Source organism: Nomascus leucogenys, chromosome 2 (assembly GCF_006542625.1).
Source record: "Nomascus leucogenys isolate Asia chromosome 2, Asia_NLE_v1, whole genome shotgun sequence".
Lineage (NCBI taxonomy): Eukaryota > Metazoa > Chordata > Mammalia > Primates > Hylobatidae > Nomascus > Nomascus leucogenys.
Window position 1 is genome coordinate 1,192,932 of NC_044382.1, and position 21,703 is coordinate 1,214,634.

Consider the following 21,703-nt stretch of genomic DNA (forward strand, 5'->3'; position numbering starts at 1 on the left):
TCACTATTATACTTGAAAATCATCTGTCAGTGATTCTTTGGGGGGTGTAGCATGCAGAATAATGGTCCTGCCTGAGATGTCCACGTCCTGATCTCTGGAATGTGTATGTTTCTTTACATGGCAAAAGGAATTTAGCAGTTGTGATTACATTAATGGTCTTGAGATGGGAGGGTTATCCCAGGTTTAGCTGGGTGGGTCCTTCTTACGAAAGGGAGACAGGAGGGTCGTAGTCAGAGATGTGATGACAGAGCGAAGTTTGGAGTGATGTGGGGCCATAGCCAAGCAATACAGGAAGCCTCCAACCAGCCGAGAGAAGCAGGGAGCAGACTACCCCCAGAGCCTGCAGAAGGAGCCACGCAGCCCTGCTTACCTCTTGAGGCATAAGATGCATTTTGGACTTCTCACCTCCAGAACTGTAAGATAGTAAATCTGTGTTGCTTTAAAGCAGTAAACTTGTGGTTATTTGTTACAATAGCAGTAGGAAACTAATTCACAAGCATGTGTATTTTTACATTTTTGAGAAATATAATAGCAACAGTGTATGGTTTATGCAACTAGTTAATCTTCTATTTAAATTAGAGCTTTATGAAGGGCAGGTGTGCAGATAAACCAACGTGCAGGTAGGGCCTGTGACCTGTACAGGATTAAATGGAAGAGCTGGAAGCAGAAGAAAATATTCTGGTTCCTAATTTTGAATTGTTTTTATAGTTGTCTTTGATTTATTTGTTTTTGTTCCTTTAAAAATGTTAGTAAAATTTATTAGGAAATAAGTTTTTAAAATTTAAAATATTTTATTTTATTTTTGAGACGGAGTCTTGCTCCATCACCTGGCTGGGGTGCAATGGAGCGATCTTGGCTCACGGCAGCCTCCACCTCCCAGGTTCAAAGCGATTCTCCTGCCTCAGCCTCCCGAGTACCTGGAACTACAGGTGTGCGCCACCATACCCAGCTAATTTTTTGTATTTTAGTAGAGATGGGGTTTCACCATGTTGGCCAGGATGGTCTCCATCTCTTGATCTTGTGATCCGCCCACCTTGGCCTCCCGAAGTGCTGGGATTACAGGCATGAGCCACCGCGCCTGGCCTAAAATAAGTTTTAAAATATATTTTTGAAGTATTCATAAATATCAACTGTTATAGTACAATTAAGTAATTGTAAGATTTTGAAGCTCTAGTGGGGAAAATGTGTGTACATTTATTTCATACATATATTCAGTTTTTCTTTCTCCTTCAAAAATCTCAAGTTTGGCCAAAATAGTAAAGATTATTTGTTTTATGAAACCGTTCTATGAAATGTTTAACCTTTAAAAAAGTGTTTAATATTGAGTCTGGCAGTACTTAGAAGTAACAGTTACAGCCTTAACATGAAATAATTGGTATAGCATGTTCCTTTTTGTATCCTCAAGTTCTGTACAAACATGAGTACTAGCCTGTTCTTAACATGGTTTATTTTCTATTAATATAAATAAATAAAAACATAACAATGTTCACAACAAAATTTCTGTGATAAAGGAGACATGGTTTGAGGCATAGGATGGCTGTGATTCAGGAGATTTGAGTTCTGAGTCCAGCTCTTTTCCTCAGAGAAGAGTTCTTTGTGACCAGGGCAAATCAGTTTCTTTATAGGCCTTAATGTTTTCACCTGTGTAAAATGAGTGGTTTGGAACTTCTCATTTAAGATGGTGGCCCAAACACCTGTACAAAGATAAGAGGGCAGTAATGAGTGGAAGAGAGTTTTAACAAATTTATGAAATATAGAAAGTAGTTTGAATCTTGTGATACAGATAAAACAGCAGATAAAGTGAGAATAAGTAGCTGAAGTATGTGCATAAGGAAGAGAACCTAGCTATAGTAAAACTACAGAGGCTGTGGGCATAGAGATGACAATAAAGAGATGAAATGAGTGGGTAAAACTAGGGCTGTTAATTAAAAGTGTGCCTGTGAAACAGCTGTGCCAGTTTTCTCCCAACGTTCCCCCTGTCCCCCATGCTCAGCATTTTCCCCTAGAGAGCTAGTAAGTTAGTGAGGAGTTACTAGGTCAGGATCTGGGGAAGCACACAAGCCTAGTGAGGGGAGCTTCAGCATGTGGGGCTGTCTTTCCCTTGGGGGCATTTGAAAATTCTGGAAGGGGCTGCTAAGAGAGTGTTTTGGACTGCCTTGTGGCTAGGAGACAGGGATTAGAGTCCAGGGCCCTCTAATACTGCATAGCAAACTTCTTTTGCCTTGTATTGGGACCAACAAAAGGCTGCTTCCTAGAAGTAAAGGTAACTCAGAGATTGGCCCTTATAGGCACTGCCACTCAGCTTCAGATTATCATCTCATTTGCTGAACTTGTATGGCGGTAAACAAAAATTGCTAGTGCCCCCAGGTACCTAGTAGAAATAAATTTAAATTCTTTGTGGAGGAAGACAGCATCGTATTAGATAAAATTATTTCTAGATAGCAAAAAGTTTTACACGTGCAAGGCCCAGTCTAGGCACACAAGGAGATATGACAACATGAATAAAATCCTGCAGAAACAGCAGACAAAAGAAACAGATCCATAGGAGATATTGGCATTATTAGATCCACATTTTTAAATAGCTATGATGTTACATTCAAGGTGATAAAGGCAAGATTAAAAGTTTTGGAGGAGAAACGAAAACTTTTTTTTTAAGAGGAATAAATCAAAATTCTAGAAGTAAAAACTATAGTAATTGAATTATGAATTTAATGTGTTTAACAGCATACTAGATATAACTGAAGAGAGATTTAGTGACCTGGAGGAGAGGTCAGCAAAAAGTTTCCAGAATGAAAGCTGCAGAGGCAGAAATGGTAGAAGAGCCCAAAAGAGAGAAGGTGTTAGTTTTCTATTGCTGCATAACGCATTAACACAAACTTGGTTGTTTAAAACAACACCCATTGATGATCTCATCGTTCTATAGTCAGAAACGTGGGTGGATTTGCCTGGGTTCTTTGCCCAGCATCTCACAAAGCTGAAGTCAAGATTTCGACTGGGCTGGGCTCGGCTCACAGATGGAGGTTCTGGAAGGGTATCTGCTTCCAAGCTCATTCAGGCTGTTGGCAGAGTCTAGTTCCTTAGCGCTTTAGGTCTGTGGTTCCCAATCTCTTGATCTCTTTCAGTCAGGCGCTGCTGTCTGCTCCTAGAGGCTGCCTATTTAACTTCTCAAGTGACCTCCTCCATCTTAAAGGCAGCAGTGGTATGCCCAGTCCTTCCCATACTCACATCTCCCTGACTTTCCACCCTTCCATGAGCCAGAGCAAACTCTGCCTTTAAAGGGCTCTTGTGATAAGAATAGGCCCACCTGGATAATCTGCCTTTTGTTAAATTAATGAGTATGTTTAGCCCCTTTGCAAGATGCAGGGTCAGTATATGTACGCCTCCCCTGGCAAAATTGCATATTTATATACTAGCAGCATATAGAAAATGAAAATTTGAAAAGGATACCATTTAAAATAGGATAAAAACTTTTAAATTATCATATCTGGAGGAAAAATCTAACAATATGAAAGACTCGTATACAAAAAGCTAAAAAAATTAGAAGAAATAAAACTGAAATAGTGGTGGGATATCTGATTTTCATGAGTTAGAATATTTACCACCATAAAGGTCAGTTTTCAGACTTGTCTAGAGTGATTGCAATCAAATCTCAATAGTCTTAAAAAACAAAGAAATGAACAAACTGATTTTAAAATTTATATGTAAAAATAAGAACCCTAGAATGGTCAAGACACCCATTAAGAAGGGAGGAACACTCCCTCTGCCAGGTGTGAAGACTCACCAGAAAGCTGGTGATCAAGGTGATCAAGATGGTGCCGTGTGGTGAAGGGAGGAACACTCCCTCTGCCAGGTGTGAAGACTCACCAGAAAACTGGTGATTAAGGAGAAACAGTGGACCAACCTTGAAACAGAAGCATGCATGTGTGGGCTTCTGACTTACGGCAGTGGTGACCTTGTGGAGCAATGAGGAAAGGATAGTCTTTTAAATAAATAGACATAGGAATGTTCATATGGAAAAAAGTGAAATTTGACCCCAACCTCATATACACAAAAATCAACGTCAGTTGAATTGCTGTAAATGTATAAGGCAAACCAGTAAAGCTATTTGAAGATAATATAAGAGAATGTCTTCATGATCTTTGGGGTAGGGAAGGACTGCCTTAAACACAACATAAAAAGACCTTTATCTGGTGGATGTGGTGGCTCATGCCTATAATTCCAGAACTTTGGGAGGCCAAGGTGGGAGGATTGCTTGAGGCCAGGAGTTCAAGACCAGCCTGGCCAACATAATGAGAACCCCCCCATCTCTATTTAAAAAAAAAAAAAAACATAGAAGATTGATAAATTTTGTATTAAAATCAAGTAATGTTGTTTATTTTAAAAAACCAAAATCAAGAAACTGAAAAGATAAGCATAGATGTGAGAAGATATATGACTGAAAAAAAATCTCTTGTTCAGAATATGTAAAGAACAGTCAAGAGGATTATAAAGATAGACAAACAAATAGTCAACAGGTTGTCCTAGGAGGATACCCAAATAACCTATAAACAGGAAAAAGTGCTCAATGTCATTATTCATCAAGATAGTGCAGTTTAAAACTGCGATGAAATACCATTACACACTCAGCAGAATGGTTAAAAACTAAGCTGTTGGTGATACCAAGTGCTGGTAAGGATGTGGAACCACCCAGAGGCAGCCCTCAGATGTGACCCCTCGTGCACTGCTGGCAGTTCTACAAATTTGTAAAACCGCTTTGGCAAAGAGTTTGACATTATCTACTGAAGTACAATGGATACATTCCCACTCTTAGTTGTCTGCTCATCAGAAACACATGCATAGGGGATCCAGAGCTGCGTACAGGAATGGTGATGACCGTGTGTTCTGTAATTGATTGAAAACTAAAAACAACTGAAATATCTATCAATGTAATGAGATATAGTTATACAAAGGAATCTTACAGCAATGATGGAATGAGTTACAGCTACATGCAATGGAGTACAACAATGGATGAGTCCCATAATACTGAGCCAAAGAAATCAGACACAGAAGATTTCAAAAAACAGGCCAAAAAAACTGGGAGCTCCGGGTGCATGTTTTAGCTGGTAAAGCGAGAAAGTGATTATCGTACATGTCAAAGCAGTTATCGCTGCTGGACAGGAGGACAGTAATTAGTTGGGGGTGTGAGAGGCTTTTGGGATACAGAGAGAACATGACTGATAAATCATTGAGCTGGGAAACAAAAAAAGAAGCAAAGGAATCAGTAGAGTATCAGGCATAAGCCTTCTCACCGTCAGCACTCAGTGTGGAAATCAGTGGAACAGTGCCTTCAAAGTTCTCACAGAAAATTGATTCTAAACCCAGAAAATATATTATCAATCAAGGGTGAGGGCAGAGCAATACCATCTATCTTCCATGCACCTTTTCTGAGGAAATTCCTTGAGGATGTACTCCAGCAAGAGAGGCGACACAAGAACGCAATACAAGAAGCAGTGGAGACTGTGAAAAGAAATCTCAGGATGGTGGCTGCATGGCAGGTCTTAAGGAATCTGCAAGAAGAGTGTCTGCAAATCATGTGGGGGAGATGCCAGACAACAGATAATGTGAGAAGCTAGGAAGTGCCAGTGATAGGCTAAAGAGTGTCTGCAAATCATGTGGGGGAGATGCCAGACAACAATAATGTGAGAAGCTAGGAAGTGCCAGTGATAGGCTAGAGTGTCTGCAAATCATGTGGGGGAGATGCCAAATGACAGATAATGTGAGAAGCTAGGAAGTGCCAGTGATAGGCTAAAACTGGCATTTTTTATTAGTTAAAACTGATCTAATAATAATAATCTAGAATATAATAAAATTATTATTTATTAGAAATGTGTGGGGAAAACTAGAAAAAATCATGGTCTAATTATAAAACAAATAAAAAGGACACGATGTTTGATCGGTTGATGAAATACAAGAAAAGAGAATCCTTTGTCCTTGATCCTGGAAATAGTCTTACCCTCTTATGAGTGGCAGCAAAAGCCATGTGATCTTTAGAAAATGAAATGTAATCCCAGCTCTGGCAGTTAGTGATATTTGCATGTGTACACACACACACCTACACTCCATGTATTGATTTTCAACTTCTAGAAACATCCTAAAGAAGAAATACAGAAGACTTAGTTATAAATGTATGATAAATGGAGGAGAAAGGAATGGAATAGTCACATTTTACATATGCAGAAGTCAAGACGTTCCCTTCAGAGTTGAAGAGGCATGAGGATTAGGGATGTTACTTACAGACGTGACCAGGGAAAACCCAAAAAGCAGAAAGCAGAACAACAAAAAAATAGGAGGTGTTGGGGATTTCAAGGAAGTGGCTAACTACTCAGTTTTCATAGTGGGGAGTAGGTAAATCATTTCTAAAGTTGATAAATGAAGAGATAGTGATAAAAATGTATTCTTTGAGTGACCACAATAACCAAAACCAGGAGTAATTGAAGATGGTTCCTTATGGAGCTGAGCTACAAGTGGGGAAGCTTATGCCCACTCAGATGCTTAGACCTGGTCCATTTGCCTCGTTTTAGCCAAAAACTTTTTTAAAATGACAAGTAAAAATTGTATATATTTATCATGTCCAGCATATTGTTCTGAAATATGTATACATTATGGACTAGCTAAATTGAGTGAATTAACATATGCATTACCTCACATACTTTTTAAAAATTTCTGACGAGAACTTAAAATCTACTCTTAGCAATTTTCAAGAATACAATACGTTGTTATTAACTGCAGTCACCATATCTCACAGTAGATCTCCTGACCTTATTCCTCCTATCTAACTGAAATTTTGGACAAAAACTTTTGATACCAAAAATGTGTGTCTGTTTTCAAATTCTTTTTTTCTTTTCTTTTCTTTCTTTTTTTTTTTTTTTTTTTGAGACCCTGGGCAACAGGGTCTCAGTCTGTCACCCAGGCTGGGGTGCAGTGGAGGGATCACTGCTCACTGCAGTCTCGACCCCGGCTCAAGCAATCTTCCCACCTCAGTCCTCTGAGTAACTGGGACTGCAGACATGTACCACCACACTCAGCTAATCTTTGTAAGGTTTCACTATATTGCCCAGGCTGGTCTTGAACTCCTGGGCTCAAGCGATCTGCCTGCCTTGGCCTCCCAAAGTGCTGGGAATACAGTCATGAGCCACCACACCTGGCCTATTTTCAAATTCTTGAGTCTGAGAAGTATATAAGTATAAATACATACGTGGCTACATGTACGTTAATGACTCGTTTCACAAATGGATATATCCTCATCATTTTATAATTCATGTAAATGGTGCAATTTGCATATGAGCCTGTGGATTTACATATATATATAGACAGACACGTAATATAAACTGAATTAAAGTAAGGTAGCTTCTTAACCAAACGCTACAGCAGATAGCCTTCAAGTTTAAAACAGATTCAATTAAGTTCGCGTTGTTTGGCAAAAACCATTAATAGAAGAGAATAAATGTAAACAATGTTATAAACTCAATGGAATAAAGAAATAGAAACAATATTTAAATCAGTGCTTAGGTTCTCAGGTGGACTTTAGTAGCTGTTAGCCCTCATGAGTAGCCCAGAGGTGATAACACAAATGATACTATTTAGTACCAGTTTGAAACCTAAAAATGTGCAATCAGGCTACTTGATTTTTCGTGTCTATTTTCTGGAGGAAAATGAACAGAATTTCAACAGGAAACGAGATGCTGGAAACACAGCCTGTAGATTTTATTCTTACTATAGTAGTAGGAGGAGATATTTCTAAAAGAACTTTTTATAGCAGTTGCTTACGTTAGAGATTTTGTATCTTGAACATTTACCATGAGCTGAAATTTTGGCTTCATTTCTTTCTAGATACTGTTATCTGGGAAAAAAACACAGTGACTCAAAATTTAGATTTATTCTCCTCATGAACTCAACCATTTCCTCTACTGTGATATTCCAAAATATACACATTTTAAGACGGGAAACAGTGACTTTGTTTCCAACTTCTTGTCAGGTTTAAACTGAAGATTTCATTTCTTGAGTGGTTTTATGCACTCTATATTAAATTACCTGGTTTTGAATGTAATCTAAACTATGAAACCTTGGTGTGTGAAGGATTGCTGAACCCCATCTTAACTGTGGCTGAAATGTGTCTCTGCAAAGCTGTAGTCTTAGCTAACTCACTCTGGTCGTCGTATGTGCAAGTACCTTGAATGGAAATAAGCAGATTTTTCCTTGTTACTTATTAAAAAGATAATATATTCAATGTATATTCTGGCATTGCTGTATTTTCCAAAACCATTCTAATGGATCGTGCATTATATTTCCTAATTCTAGTGCTGCATTTGATACAGTTCTTGGGATAAATGTTGCAGTCAAGAAACTAAGCCGTCCTTTTCAGAACCAAACTCATGCAAAGAGAGCTTATCGTGAACTCGTCCTCTTAAAATGTGTCAATCATAAAAATGTAAGTGATGTGTGTGTGTTGTCTATGTGCTTCCATATTGTCAATAATGTGGTCATCTTCAGGTCTTCTGGAGATACGTTGAGTTCAGACCTAGGATAAGTTAAGGATAAAAGTAGCTATTAACATTGGTTTTTTGTTTTTTTGTCGCCCAGGCTGGAGTGCAGTGGTGCGATCTCGGCTCTCTGCAAGCTCTGCCCTCCCGGGTTCACGCCATTCTCCTGCCTCAGCCTCCCGAGTAGCTGGGACTATAGGCGCCCACCACCACGCCCGGCTAATTTTTTGTATTTTTAGTAGAGACAGGGTTTCACCGTGTTAGTCAGGATGGTCTTGATCTCCTGGCCTCATGATCCACCTGCCTCGGCCTCCCAAAGTGCTGGGATTACAGGCGCCCGCCACCACGCCTGGCTAATTTTTTGTATTTTTAGTAGAGACAGGGTTTCACCGTGTTAGTCAGGATGGTCTTGATCTCCTGGCCTCATGATCCACCTGCCTCGGCTCCAAGTGCTGGATTACAGGCGCCACCACGCCTGGCTAATTTTTTTATTTTTAGTAGAGGGTTTACCGTGTTTCAGGATGGTCTTGATCTCCTGGCTCATGATCCACCTGCCTCGGCCTCCAAAGTGCTAGATTACGCGTGACCACCGCCCGCCTATTTTTTTGATAATTTTTTTTTTTTTTTTTTGCGACAGAGTCTCGCTCAGTCGCCAGGCTGGAGGCAGTGCGGGATCTCAGCTCGCTGCCCCGCCCCCAGTCCACCATCCCTGCCTCAGCCTCCTGAGTAGCTGGACTACAGGCGCCCGCCACCACGCCTGGCTAATTTTTTGTATTTTTAATAGAGACGGGGTTTCACTGCGTTAACCAGGATGGTTTCAATCTCCTGACCTCGTGATCCACCCGCCTTGGCCTCTCAAAGTGCTGGGATTACAGGCATGAGCCACCGCACCCGGCTGATAAAATTCTTAATAAACACTGAGGAAATTAAAGCTAGAAAGAGGCATCATTATGGTGCATAGGAATTTAGGTCACTTAACCAAAGTAGGAATATCAATTGATACTCTGTTTCTATGAAATGGGAACAGTATTGATCTAACAAATTGAGAAACAACTAAATATTTTGTGGAAAGATGTTGTTCTATAAGTAGCTTTTCACCTTGTATATGACGTATCAGTTTCAAATACACGGTATTAGGTGATGTTACATTTAGAGTAGCTATTCTTGGAAGCGCCACAGAAATCAAAGCACTAAATTTTACGGAGAATTAATGTTTCTAGAAAATGAAGTTGTGCTCAGTCAAGCACACTGTGTTCTCCTAGTGGTCGCTGAGCATTATGTTGATAACCTTGCCATGTTATAAAATTATAAAATGTCGGCCGGGCACGGTGGCTCACGCCTGTAGTCCCAGCACTTCAGGAGGCCGAGGCGGGTGGATCATGATGTCAGGAGATAGATACCATCCTGGCTGACATGGTGAAACCCCGTCTCTACTAAAAAGTACAAAAAATTAGGGAGGCTGAGGCGGGAGAATGGCGTGAACCCGGGAGGCAGAGCTTGCAGTGAGCCGAGATCACACCACTGCACTCCAGCCTGGGCGACAGAGCGAGACTGTCTCTAAATAAATAAATAAATAAATAAAATATAAAATGTTAAATCTGGAAGTTTTTTTTTTTTTTTTTTTTTTTTTTTTGAGACAGCGTCTCATTCTGTCACCCAGGTTGTGATTCTCCCACCTCAGCCCCCCAAGTAGCTGGGACTATAGGCATGTGCCACCATGCTTGGCAGTTTTTAAAATTGTTTGTAGAGGTGGGGTCTTACCACATTGCCTAGGCTGGTCTTAAACTCCTGAGCTTCCTTCTTTTGAGTCTGTGGCTTCAGTTGCTTTTAATTTCTCTCATGCATGCTTTATTTTACTTTTTTTTTTTTTTGAGACGGAGTCTTGCTCTGTCGCCCAAGCTGGAGGGCAGTGGCGCGATCTCGGCTCACTGCAAGCTCCACCTCCCGGGTTCACGCCATTCTTCTGCCTCAGCCTCCCAAGTAGCTGGGACTACAGGCGCCCGCCACCACGCCCAGCCAATTTTTTGTATTTTTAGTAGAGACAGGGTTTCACCATGTTAGCCAGGATGGTCTCGATCTCCTGACTTCGTGATCCGCCTGCCTCAGCGTCCCAAAGTGCTGGGATTACAGGCGTGAGCCACCGTGCCCGGCCTTATTTTACTTACTAATTTAAAAAAATTTTCAGGTTACAAAAAATATGTATTATTTTTAAAAATTCAAACAATATAAAAAAGTAAAAACTCCTGAATAGCACCACCCACAGATTACTAGCATTAACAATTTGGTGAGCATTCTTATGCATACATGTGCACGAGTACATAGGCAAGACTAACCGTGTTATTCTTCATCCTGCTTTTCTCCTCATGCAATGTTGGTAGACCTCATATACTTTGATGAACATAGATATGAGCCAGTTTTTAAATGGTTGCATAGCGCAGATGCACAGTGATTTATTTAAGAGACTGTAGCCGCCTGGTTTGGATAGATTGTTTTGTTTCTCACTGCTATAAGCAGTGCTGCAGTGAACATTCTTACGCCTGAATTTTTGCACACTCGTCCAGGTGAATTTCTTGGCCAACATTGTTGGGTCAGAGTACACACACTTCTAGTTTAAAATATACTGACAAATTGACCTCAAGGAAGACTATGAGTTTGATTAAGAGTTTTCATTAAGAGTATTTGAGAAGCTGGGCACGGTCACTTCCACCTGTAATCCCAGCTACTTGTGGGGCTGAGGCAGGAGGGTCGTTTGAAGCCAGGAGTTTAAGGCACACCTGGGCAACAAAACAAGACCCCATCTCCTAAAAAAAAAAAAGTATCAGCCAGGCGCTGTGCCTCACACCTGTAATCCCAACACTTTGGGAGACCAAGGCAGGTGGATCACCTGAGTCAGGAGTTTAAGACCAGGTTGGCCAACGTGGTGAAACCCCGTCTCCACTAAAAATACAAAAATTAGCTGGGCTTAGTGGTGGGCACCTGTAATCCCAGCTCACTGAGGGGCTGAGGCAGGAGAATCACTTGAACCCAGGAAGCGGAGGTTGCAGTGAGCCAAGATCGCACCATTGCACTGCAGCCTGGGCGACAAGAGTGAAACTCCATCTCAAAAACAAACAAACAAAAGTATCTGAGAATGTCTGTTACTTCAGAATCCCCCGGCACTACCTACTGTTGATTTTTTTTGTTTTGCTTTTGCCAATTTGACAGATAAATGATATTTCATTTTTATTTGTGAGGTTGTCATTTATTTTTATGTGTTTTGGTAATTTAATTTTTATGGCCTTTATCCATTTTTCTTATGGACTGCTGGTCTCTTCTGCATTTGTAGGAGGGTTTTTTTTAAATATTAAAACTATTGCCCTTTACTTTTTTTTTCCATTTGACATTATTTATGTTGTTGACATACTGATTTTTTATCACCCATTTTTTGTTTCATTTTAATGTAATCAGATCTCTTAGGTTTCCTGTCATGTTTAGAAAAGATTTTCTACACTAGGATTATATAAATGTTTATCTATATTCTGATGTTTTATTTCATGTTTTAGATTTAAATCTTTGTTCCATTTCGAGTTTTTCTTGGTATACAGATTGAAATATGGATGCAGTTTTATTTTTGTCCTTAGCTAACCAATCACCCCAATCCTGTATAATGGATAATTCATCTTTCCCTCAGTCATCTGGAATGACTGAGGTTATGTGTTGGGTGCCTAAGCTGTGGGACTCGCTGTTTACACCATGGGGTGTATACTGGTTCGTTCCCGCACTGCCATAGAGAAATACCCGAGACAGTGTAACTTGTAAAGGAAAGCGGTGTAAATAACTCATAGTTGTGCATGGTGTGGGAGACCTCAGGAAACTTGCTATCATGGCGGAAGACGAAAGGGCGGCAGGCACCTTCTTCACAAGGCAGCAGGAAAGAGAAAAGTAAAGAGCAAAGTGGGAAGTGCTCCTTAGAAAACCATCAGATCTCATGAGAACTCACTCACTATCACAAGAACAGCATGGGGACACTGCCCTCATGATCCAGTCACCTCCCACCAGGTCCCTCCCTAGACACGTGGGGATTATGGGGATTACAATTCAAGATGAGATTTGGGTGGGGACGTAGCCAAATCATGTCAGGGTGCCAGGATGGAGGCCTGCAGCAGGATCAGCTCTTTAACCCTCTTTAGGTAAAAATATGATGCTATGAGGCCGTTCACTTTATCACACAAAAATATGAGCTTAGCCTTCGTATTTCAAAACTTTTTAGAAATTTGTACATAGTATTTAAGTTTTCAGAGTTAACATACTGCTTTATTTAGTGTTTTTTTACCCGTAAATTCTACTTTTTTATGTTCAAAAAGACATTATGTGTTTAAATTCTGTAATAATTAAGTTGCTAGGGACACATGAAAGTGATTTGATTAAAAGTGCATCTTTCCTTTAATTGATGTTTAACTTTTCTCAAATGCCATGTAATTGGTAAAAGCAGTAATAATAATAAGTACTGAAATTCTGCTGTGATTTTTTTTCCCATCTTAATGCATTTCAATATTAAACTTAATTTTTGTAATCAAGTAATCTGACATATTGAAGTATAATTAATTTTCTCTTTTCAGATAATTAGTTTGTTAAACGTGTTTACACCACAAAAAACTCTAGAAGAATTTCAAGATGTGTAAGTATCATTTTTATTCAGTAATGCACTGTACATCAAAGAATGAACATCTAGAAAAGACAGCAACTGCTTTTTATACTTAGGAAATGTAGGCGGCAATACATTTTGTGACATCACAGATAACTTTCTCTGTTGCAGAGAAATATTTAGAAAATTTGATGGTAATATTTAATTATTTGTACCACATGGGTTTTCATCTTCATAACAGATAAAGGATGACTAGAAAGAATTCTTCAGAGCAGACCAGAATCAGTAATGTGTTTTGCTGACCTATAAAATGTTTTTCTCCAATCCTTGATAGCCAGGATTTTAGGGTTCAGGAGTTTATGAGTATTACTTGAAATGATTAAGTCACTAATTCTATTTAAGATTCTGTATTTCCAGAATCTTAAGTAGAATCATCTTATTAACAGTGAAATGAAGTATTAATCTACTGAGAGGCATAATGCCCAACTTCATCCTTAATTTATTGGTGTGTTCAGTCATTAACAAATTTCTGATTGCCCTCTGTGTGCTGGGCACTCTCTGGGACTGGGCACACCTGGCTTCCCTGGAGTCTGTCAGGGAAGATAGATAGGCAGCATGATAAATGAGGAAAGCATGTAGTCCATTAGAATGTGCTAGGTGCTGTGGACAAAGGGTCGAGCTGGGTCAGGGGATCAGACATGCTGAGGGTTGGATCTGAGGCTGCAGTTTTAAATAAGGTGGCTGGGGAAAGACCTCCGTGAGTTGGTGACATGCGAAGAAAGCCTTGAAGGAAATAAAGAAGTTGGTCTGGCCAGGCGCGGTGGCTCACGCCTGTAATCCCAGCACTTTGGGAGGCCGAGGCAGGCGGATCACGAGGTCAGGAGATCGAGACCATCCTGGCTAACACGGTGAAACCCCGTCTCTACTAAATATACAAAAAATTAGCCGGGCGTGGTGGCGGGCGCCTGTAGTCCCAGCTACTCGGAGAGGCTGAGGCAGGAGAATGGGTGAACCCGGGAGGGGAGCTTGCAGTGAGCCGAGATGCGCCACTGCACTCCAGCCTGGGCGACAGAGCAAGACTCCGTCTCAAAAAAAAAAAAAAAAAAAAAAGAAGTTGGTCCCACAGATCCTTTGGGGGCAAGTAGAATGGAGATAGAAGGAACAGACAGCGCTCAGGACAGCAGTGGATTGCCCACCTGGTATTTTCCAAGACCATCAAGAGGTGGCGTGGCTAGGGATGAGGGAGCGGGGGAAGAGAAGAGGGTGAACACTACAAGCCTCTAGGCCATTGTAAGGATGTCTTTTGCTCTAAGGCAAGTCAGAGTAAGAGTCTTAGCAGAGCAGTGAGCTCCCCTGCCTTCTGTTTTAAAAGCATAACTCTGGCTTCTGGGTTGGTAACCCACTGTAAGGGGTGGGGGCACGGAACATCAGTTACTGCTATTGCAGCAGTTCTGTTAAGGGATGATGGAGGGTCTGTTTGGCCCAGAGGGGTAATAGGAAGGGTGAGTGGGGAAGAGACTGGATGCTGAAATGGTTCTAAAGATAGAGCCACAGTATGAGCTGATAGATAAGATGTGTGGTGTGAGAGAGAGGAATTGAGAATGACATCTAGATTTTTGGCCTGAGCACCTGAAGGATGAAGGAGCTCTCAACTGAGATGAGGAAGGCTGTGAGAAGAGCAGACTGGGCTGGGGTGGAATCAGGAGTTCAGTTCTGGACATGGCTTTAAGATGCCTGTTAGACATCAAGGTGGAACTGGGAATAGGGAGGCAGAGGAATGAGCCTGGAGTTCAGGAGATATGTCTGAATTGAAGGTAGGAATTTGGGAGCTGACGGCCTATAACTGAGATCACTAAGAAAGTGACTGTGGTTATAGAAGAGAAGAGGGTCAAGGACCAGTTGCTGGGTATTTTGACAGCGAGAAGTTGGAGACAGGACAGGGCAGGACCCACTAGGATTATAGGACTGGCCAGTGGATTTAGCAGCATGGAAGCCATCAGTGGCCTTGAGGAGGACAGTTTCAGCAGAACGGTGGCTGCACAAACCTGATCCAAGTGGGATTAAGAAAAAAATGGGAGAAGGCTGGGTGCAGTGGCTCATGCCTATAATCCCAACACTTTGGAAGGCCCGAGGTGGGTGGATCACTTGAGGTCAGGAGTTCGAGACCAGCCTGGGCAACATGGCAAAACCCCGTCTCTACTGAAAATAGAAAAACTAGCCAGGCATGATGGCTATTTTTTTTTTATTATTTATTTAATTTTCAGCTCTGGGAGTCCTTGGCATGAGAATGGCTTGAACCCGGGAGGTGGAGGTTGCAGTGAGGCGAGATCATGCCACTGCACTCCAGTCTGGGCAACGGAGTGAGACCCTGTCTCAAAAAAATTTAAAAAATAAAAGGGCTGGGCGCGGTGGCTCACGCTTGTAATCCCAGCACTTTGGGAGGCCGAGGCGGGCGGATCACGAGGTCAGGAGATCGAGACCACGGTGAAACCCTGTCTCTACTAAAAATACAAAAAATTAGCGGGGCGTGGTGGCGGGCGCCTGTAGTCCCAGCTACTCGGAGAGGCTGAGGCAGGAGAATGGCGTGAACCTGGGAGGCGGAGCTTGCAGTGAGCCGAGACTGCACCACTGCACTCCAGCCTGGGCGACAGAGCGAGACTCCGTCACAAAAAATAAAAAATAAATAAATAAATAAAAAGACGGGAGAAGAATTGGAGATAGCACATGAGACACCTCTTTGGGGAGTTTTGCTTGCAAAGGGAGCAAAGAATCAGGGAGTTGCTAAGCGGGGAGTGGGGTCAAGTGTCCTTTTTGTTGTTGTTGTGTAGTCACTTTTTAAAACATATCTATTGTAGAGCAATTTAGAGTCACAGCAAAATTGAGCGGAGGTACTGAGTTCCTGTCTGTCCCCAGCCCCTTGTATGCAGAGCCTCCCCCGTTATCAGTGTCTTCCACCAGAGGGTACATGTGTTATGATTGGTGAGCCTATAACAGCATGGTCTTTAGGCTGGTAAGAAGAATTTCAGCCAAAAATGTAAGAAGTAGGAAAATTTGTGTGTTTGAGATTCTATTTACCATGCTATAAAAGGTTTTTTGTTTTTTTTTTTTTAATTTTTAACTTGTAAGACGTTAAGTTTGTTATTTATATATTCTTCGGAAAATTTTTAGAAGTTCCATTATACCAATCTATCTTTTTACTTTAGCCAGTGCAGTGATTGGAAGTAAGTTACAGTTTCATGAAATTTAGTCATAAAGGAACTTTGGATAATTTTCATATAAATAACTGACCTTTTCTCCCTCAGGTATTTGGTTATGGAATTAATGGATGCTAACTTATGTCAGGTTATTCACATGGAGCTGGATCATGAAAGAATGTCCTACCTTCTTTACCAGATGCTTTGTGGTATTAAACATCTGCATTCAGCTGGTATAATTCACAGAGTAAGTAGTGATGTATTAATTTTATTTTTAAAAACATAATCATTTGGTTGTCATAATCCTTTACATACAAAATAACATTTAAAAAAAATTGTTAGGGTTGAAAATCCAAATAAATGATGGAATCATATGGTGTTTTAAGAGAGTCATTCTAGGAAGCATCTGTGGAACCGCCTGGCCTGCCAGGCTAGACCACCTGCTGTGGACACAGCCAGGTACTGTGCTCTCAGTCAGATACTGCGCAAGAATACATTGTTTTAAACTTTTCATTTTAAAGTAACTTAAAACTTAGAGAAAAATTTCAAGAATAGGACAGAGAACTTCCAACTACCATTTATCTACATTCACCTATGGTTAATATATTTGCCATATTTGAAATCCCGTTTCTAATGAGCAAGGAACTTAAAGGCCAAGTAAGTAGTGAGACAGCTGCTTGAGAACTCTCTTTCTTAAATAATGACCCACATATCCATTTCTCTTATCCTAAAATTCTGCCGTGCCAGCTTCCCTGCATCACTGGTGGGAGTGGCCAGACCCTGTGCCACAAGGGTTCAGAGCAGGCATGTGGGCTCAGCAGAGGCTGGGATTTGAATAACAGTGTGACTGTACTGTCAGGAAAAACACTTAATAAGCTAGGGAGCTATGGTATAATTCTCTCTAAGCTGATTTTACAAGTTTTTGTTATTATTACTTGTACAGCTGTGTAAGCAGACTATCATGATAGATTTTTTTTTTACAATTTGATACCAATACTTCATTAGCAAAGAAAATGAAATAAACTTCTTCCTGCCAAAAAACAGTACATTTTTCATAAAAAAGAAAGATGGAGTTGATGTAATAGGTGAAGAACAATTAAAACTTGTCAAATAAGGCCAGTAAGAAAACCCCAACAGTTAACAAAATCTGTTTTCAGTGACATATTACAGAACAATTAAAAAGCTACATAAAAATCAATGTTACCTACTTATTAGAAATACATTTTAATTCACCCGTAGATCCAAAAACATTTAGACATACAGACAAAATTTTGTATTAACTGACAAAAAAACCCACACTACCTATTGAATTCATGTTGCTTAAAGGGTATCTACAGAATTCTCACCTCAATATTTTCATGTTAAATAAGGTGGAAATCAACAGTCCAGAGATCATCATTAGAAATGAGCCACTGACAAACACAGTATATTTATAACATGTATAACATTTCATTCATGTGCATGTTTTGAGCATTGTGGAATATTTAATTTGTATCAGGCTTTCCAAATTCCTTAAATTTATAAGATTTGTTCTCAGTGGGAGTTCTCAGATGACTTTTGAAATAATTATTAAAATGAAAACTTATTTGCAAACTACTAAGGTTTAGATACAGAATAGCTTCTTGTATTTAAAGATCCATCTCCAGTTTGCATACATCATGTCTTTGAATGTGCCTGAGAGAAACAAAGGCATCCCCACGTTCTTTACATTTATAGGGTTTTTCAGAAATGAGTTCTTTTATATCTTCAAGTAGAACTGGAAAGACTGAAGACATTACCACATTGTTTACATGCATAGAATTTTTCCTCAGTAGTAGTTTTCTTTCGTATTTTCAAAGGGAAATGGAAAAGTTCCATGTGCTCTTTAATGTGTTCAAAGGTAACCGGAACATATAAAGGCGTCATCACATTTTTCATATGCATATTATGTAAATTATACTGTTTTCCTCCAGTATAATTTCTTCATGTTTTCAAAGATAACTGAATTAACTGAATGTTTTCCCCAAATCCTTACATTCTCAGGATTTCTACAGAGTGTGAGTTTTTTCATGTTTACATACAGGACTGGAATGTCTAAAGACTTGACCACATTCCTTACGGTCAAAGGGTTTCTCTCCAGTGTGAGATTTTTCATGTGTTTGAAGGGAGCTGGGATGCCTGACGGTGTTACCACATTTTTTTTTTTTTTTGAGACAGAGTCTTGCTCTGTTGCCCAGGCTGGAGTGCAGTGGTGTGATCTCGGCTCACTGCAACCTCCACCTCTCGGGTTCAAGCAATTCTCCTGTCTCAGCCTCCCAAGTAGCTGGGATTACAGGCCCCTGCCACCACACTTGGTTAATTTTTTTTTTTTTTTTTTTTTTTTTTTAGTTGAGACGGGATTTCACCATATTGGCCAGGCTGGTCTCGAACTGCTGACCTCATGATCCACCTGCCTCAGCCTCCCAAAGTGCTGGGATTACAGGTGTGAGCTACCGCGCCCGGCCACATTTTTTATATTCATAAGGTTTCTCTCCAGTATGAGTTCTCTCATGTGTTTGGAGGTAACTGAACCGACTGAAGCCTTTATCCCATTTTTGACATTCATTGGGTTTCTCTCCAGTATGAGTTCTCTCATGTCTTCGAAGGGAACTGTGTTGACTGAAGGCTTTGCCACATTATTTACAGTTACAGGACTTTTCTCCAATATGTGTTCTTTTATGTCTTCACATGGAGCAGGGATGACTGAAGGCTTTGCCACGTTTCTTACATTTATAGGGTTTCTCTCCAGTATTATTTCTTTTATGTTTCTGAATGGAACTAGAAAGAGTGAGTCTTTTACCGTATTTCTTAAACACAGCAAAGATTTTTCACCATCGTGAGCTCTTTTATGTCTTTGAAGGTAACTACAAAAACTGAATCGTTTCCCACATTTCCTGCATTCACAGGGTTTCTCTTCAGTGTGAGCACCTTTATGGTTATGAAGGTAACCAGAATGTCCAAAGGCTTTACCACATCTCTGACATTATAGGGTTTTTCCCCACTGTGAGTTCTTTTATTTTTGAAAACAACTGCAAAATCTCAAGGCTTTACCACCTTTCTTCCATTCACAGGGTTTTTCTCCATTGTAAATTACTTTGTGTCTTTGAAGTAAATAGAGAAACTTAAATGTCTTCCCACATTTCTTACATTTATGAAGCCTATTACCAGTGTGTGTTACCATGTGTCTTTGGACATTTATGAGAGAAATGAAGATTTTCTCACATTGTTTACATTTGTATGGCTTCACCCCACGTTTCTCACATTCATATAGTTTGTGTCCAGAATGAGATAAGATGTGCCTATTAAGGGGTGAAGAACATATGAAGACTTGTCCACACACACTGCATTCACATGAATTTACATCAGCAGAAATTTTCTTCTTCAGGTTTAGATTTGGAATCTGGCCGAACATTTCTCCACAATGACTATCTTCTTTACATTCACACAGTCTTTCTACCATAGGACTTCATAAATTTTTTCCAGAATTATTGAAATGACTTTCAGTGTTCTGGTCTTCCCATTTGTTTCCATTTCCCGGCTTCCAGGATTCCATGGCGTCCCGCTTGGGGATCTCCACAGTCACAGGGTGACAGTCTGTGGCAGAGCCACCCAGGGCCTCCCGGCCCGAATTTTTTTAAAAAACGACTAAAATATTGAGTGAGACTAGAGGCAGAGATAATATAATTTTATCGGAAATAGATATTATTAGCATTCCCTGGATAATTACTATACTAATTTTACTGACAGATTGCCATTAGATTTTATGTTCCAAGAGCAAGAGGTTGTATTTTTGCTGAATTGAAATCTGTGGGGAAGAAGCTAGTGAGAGACAAGAACAGCGGAGCCTGTTATTACAGAAATAAGCAGATGGGTTTTAGATGGTGGAGTGGTAATAATTTTTTCAGATCTGTTGTGCCTGGAAAGATTGGTTCCATCACAGCCAGTGAAGGCGTCCCTTGGGGGTAGAGCCCACCGACCCACAGAGGGCAGGGTTGCCTCGTCTCAAGCCTCAGGTCTGCGGCCCAAGGCCAGCGTCAGGGATGGCTCTTGTCCTCCCAGGGCTAGCTGACAGCCTCCCATCTGCCATCTAGTGTACTGTTTTTTAAAATAGAACCTTTGCTGCCATCAGATGGTCAGTTAAAATAATATATTGGTGACTTTGCTTTAAAAATAGTAACACTAGGCTTCTGAATTAAAGATCTCCTGATGTACCATTCTATTTCTGTTCCTGAAATTTCTACAAACCTTCGTATAATTTAAGGTACTCTTAATATCTCTTAAATACATTTTATTCATGCTTTAGAATAATTTCCCAGATTATTAGTCTTACTACATTAGGCCTTATTCATTTCATGAGGGGAAATGGTTTGTCTGACTTGTTCCCCCTTGGGCCCCAAGGTAAGTGGGAAGCAATGGCCGCCTGTCACTGGGGCCTTGTGAGAGCTGCGCGTCCACAGGCCCTTTTCCTGGAGTAGTCGGTGCCTGCAGCCTGAGTCAGATGGGGTCCAGAGGAGTGTTTGGTTTGCCCAGCACGTGGTATAGAAACCTAAGAAGCCTTCAGAAAATGACCCCGTTGCCATCCCTGTCTCCTGCTCACCACCCCCACCCGCCTGGCATCTTGCTGTGTCCTCCCTGTCACCTTGTTCCCTCCTGCTTCCCACATCCATGGACTTGCCAGGCTCTCCACACATCTGTGTCCGTGTGGGAGAGTGATGCACACTCACTGTGGGGAAGTTCCAAACAGTGCACAGGTGTATAAAGCAAAGAGGGAAACTCCCTCTTGTCCCCTGCACCCCCGCCCCACCCCTGCCCACATCCCAGGAAGGGAGGGGCCCTAAGTTAACTGTTCTGTGTGGACTGCACCATCCTTTGTCCCATCTACAGTACCATGCACAGAGATAGACGCACTTTTAATTTTGCCTATTAAAATGGTTTAATACAAAACATAAATTTTAAGTATTTGAAAGATAAAGTTTTGCCCATGATATCCCACCAATGTATATATTTTATATAATTCAAAAAATGAAATGCAAGTAACCTAGCCCTCTGTTAGCACCTGGAGATGGCCAGTGAGAGCACGCTGGTACATGTCCTGCCTCCCTCTGCATGGCATCTCTCTGTTGACTGATGTTAATACCAACATATCTGTACTTATGTCCTTGTGAACTTACGTTCTTCAAAGACAGGATCACCTTGTATATAACTGTGTAGCAACTTGCTAAACAAGTAACTTGGTTTGTTTTTTTTAATCAAGGATCAAATATTTCTATAAATATTTATGAAAAACAGATACCTCCACCTCCTCCTTTATTTCTCTCTCCCTAGAAGCAAACTCCTTCAGTTCATTC

General features: G+C 40.6%; 1 protein-coding gene across 6 annotated transcripts in view; it reads left to right on the plus strand.

Moving 5' to 3' along the window:
* Window positions 1–21,703, plus strand: part of MAPK9 (mitogen-activated protein kinase 9) — a 58,186-nt gene that overhangs the window by 14,435 nt on the left and 22,048 nt on the right. For all 6 annotated transcript variants that reach the window (XM_030824225.1, XM_030824206.1, XM_030824211.1 and 3 more), the window contains 3 exons: window positions 8,338–8,467; window positions 13,118–13,176; window positions 16,446–16,584. In XM_030824225.1, the coding sequence (XP_030680085.1) occupies window positions 8,338–8,467; window positions 13,118–13,176; window positions 16,446–16,584 (328 nt within the window). The remainder of the gene's footprint in view (window positions 1–8,337; window positions 8,468–13,117; window positions 13,177–16,445; window positions 16,585–21,703) is intronic.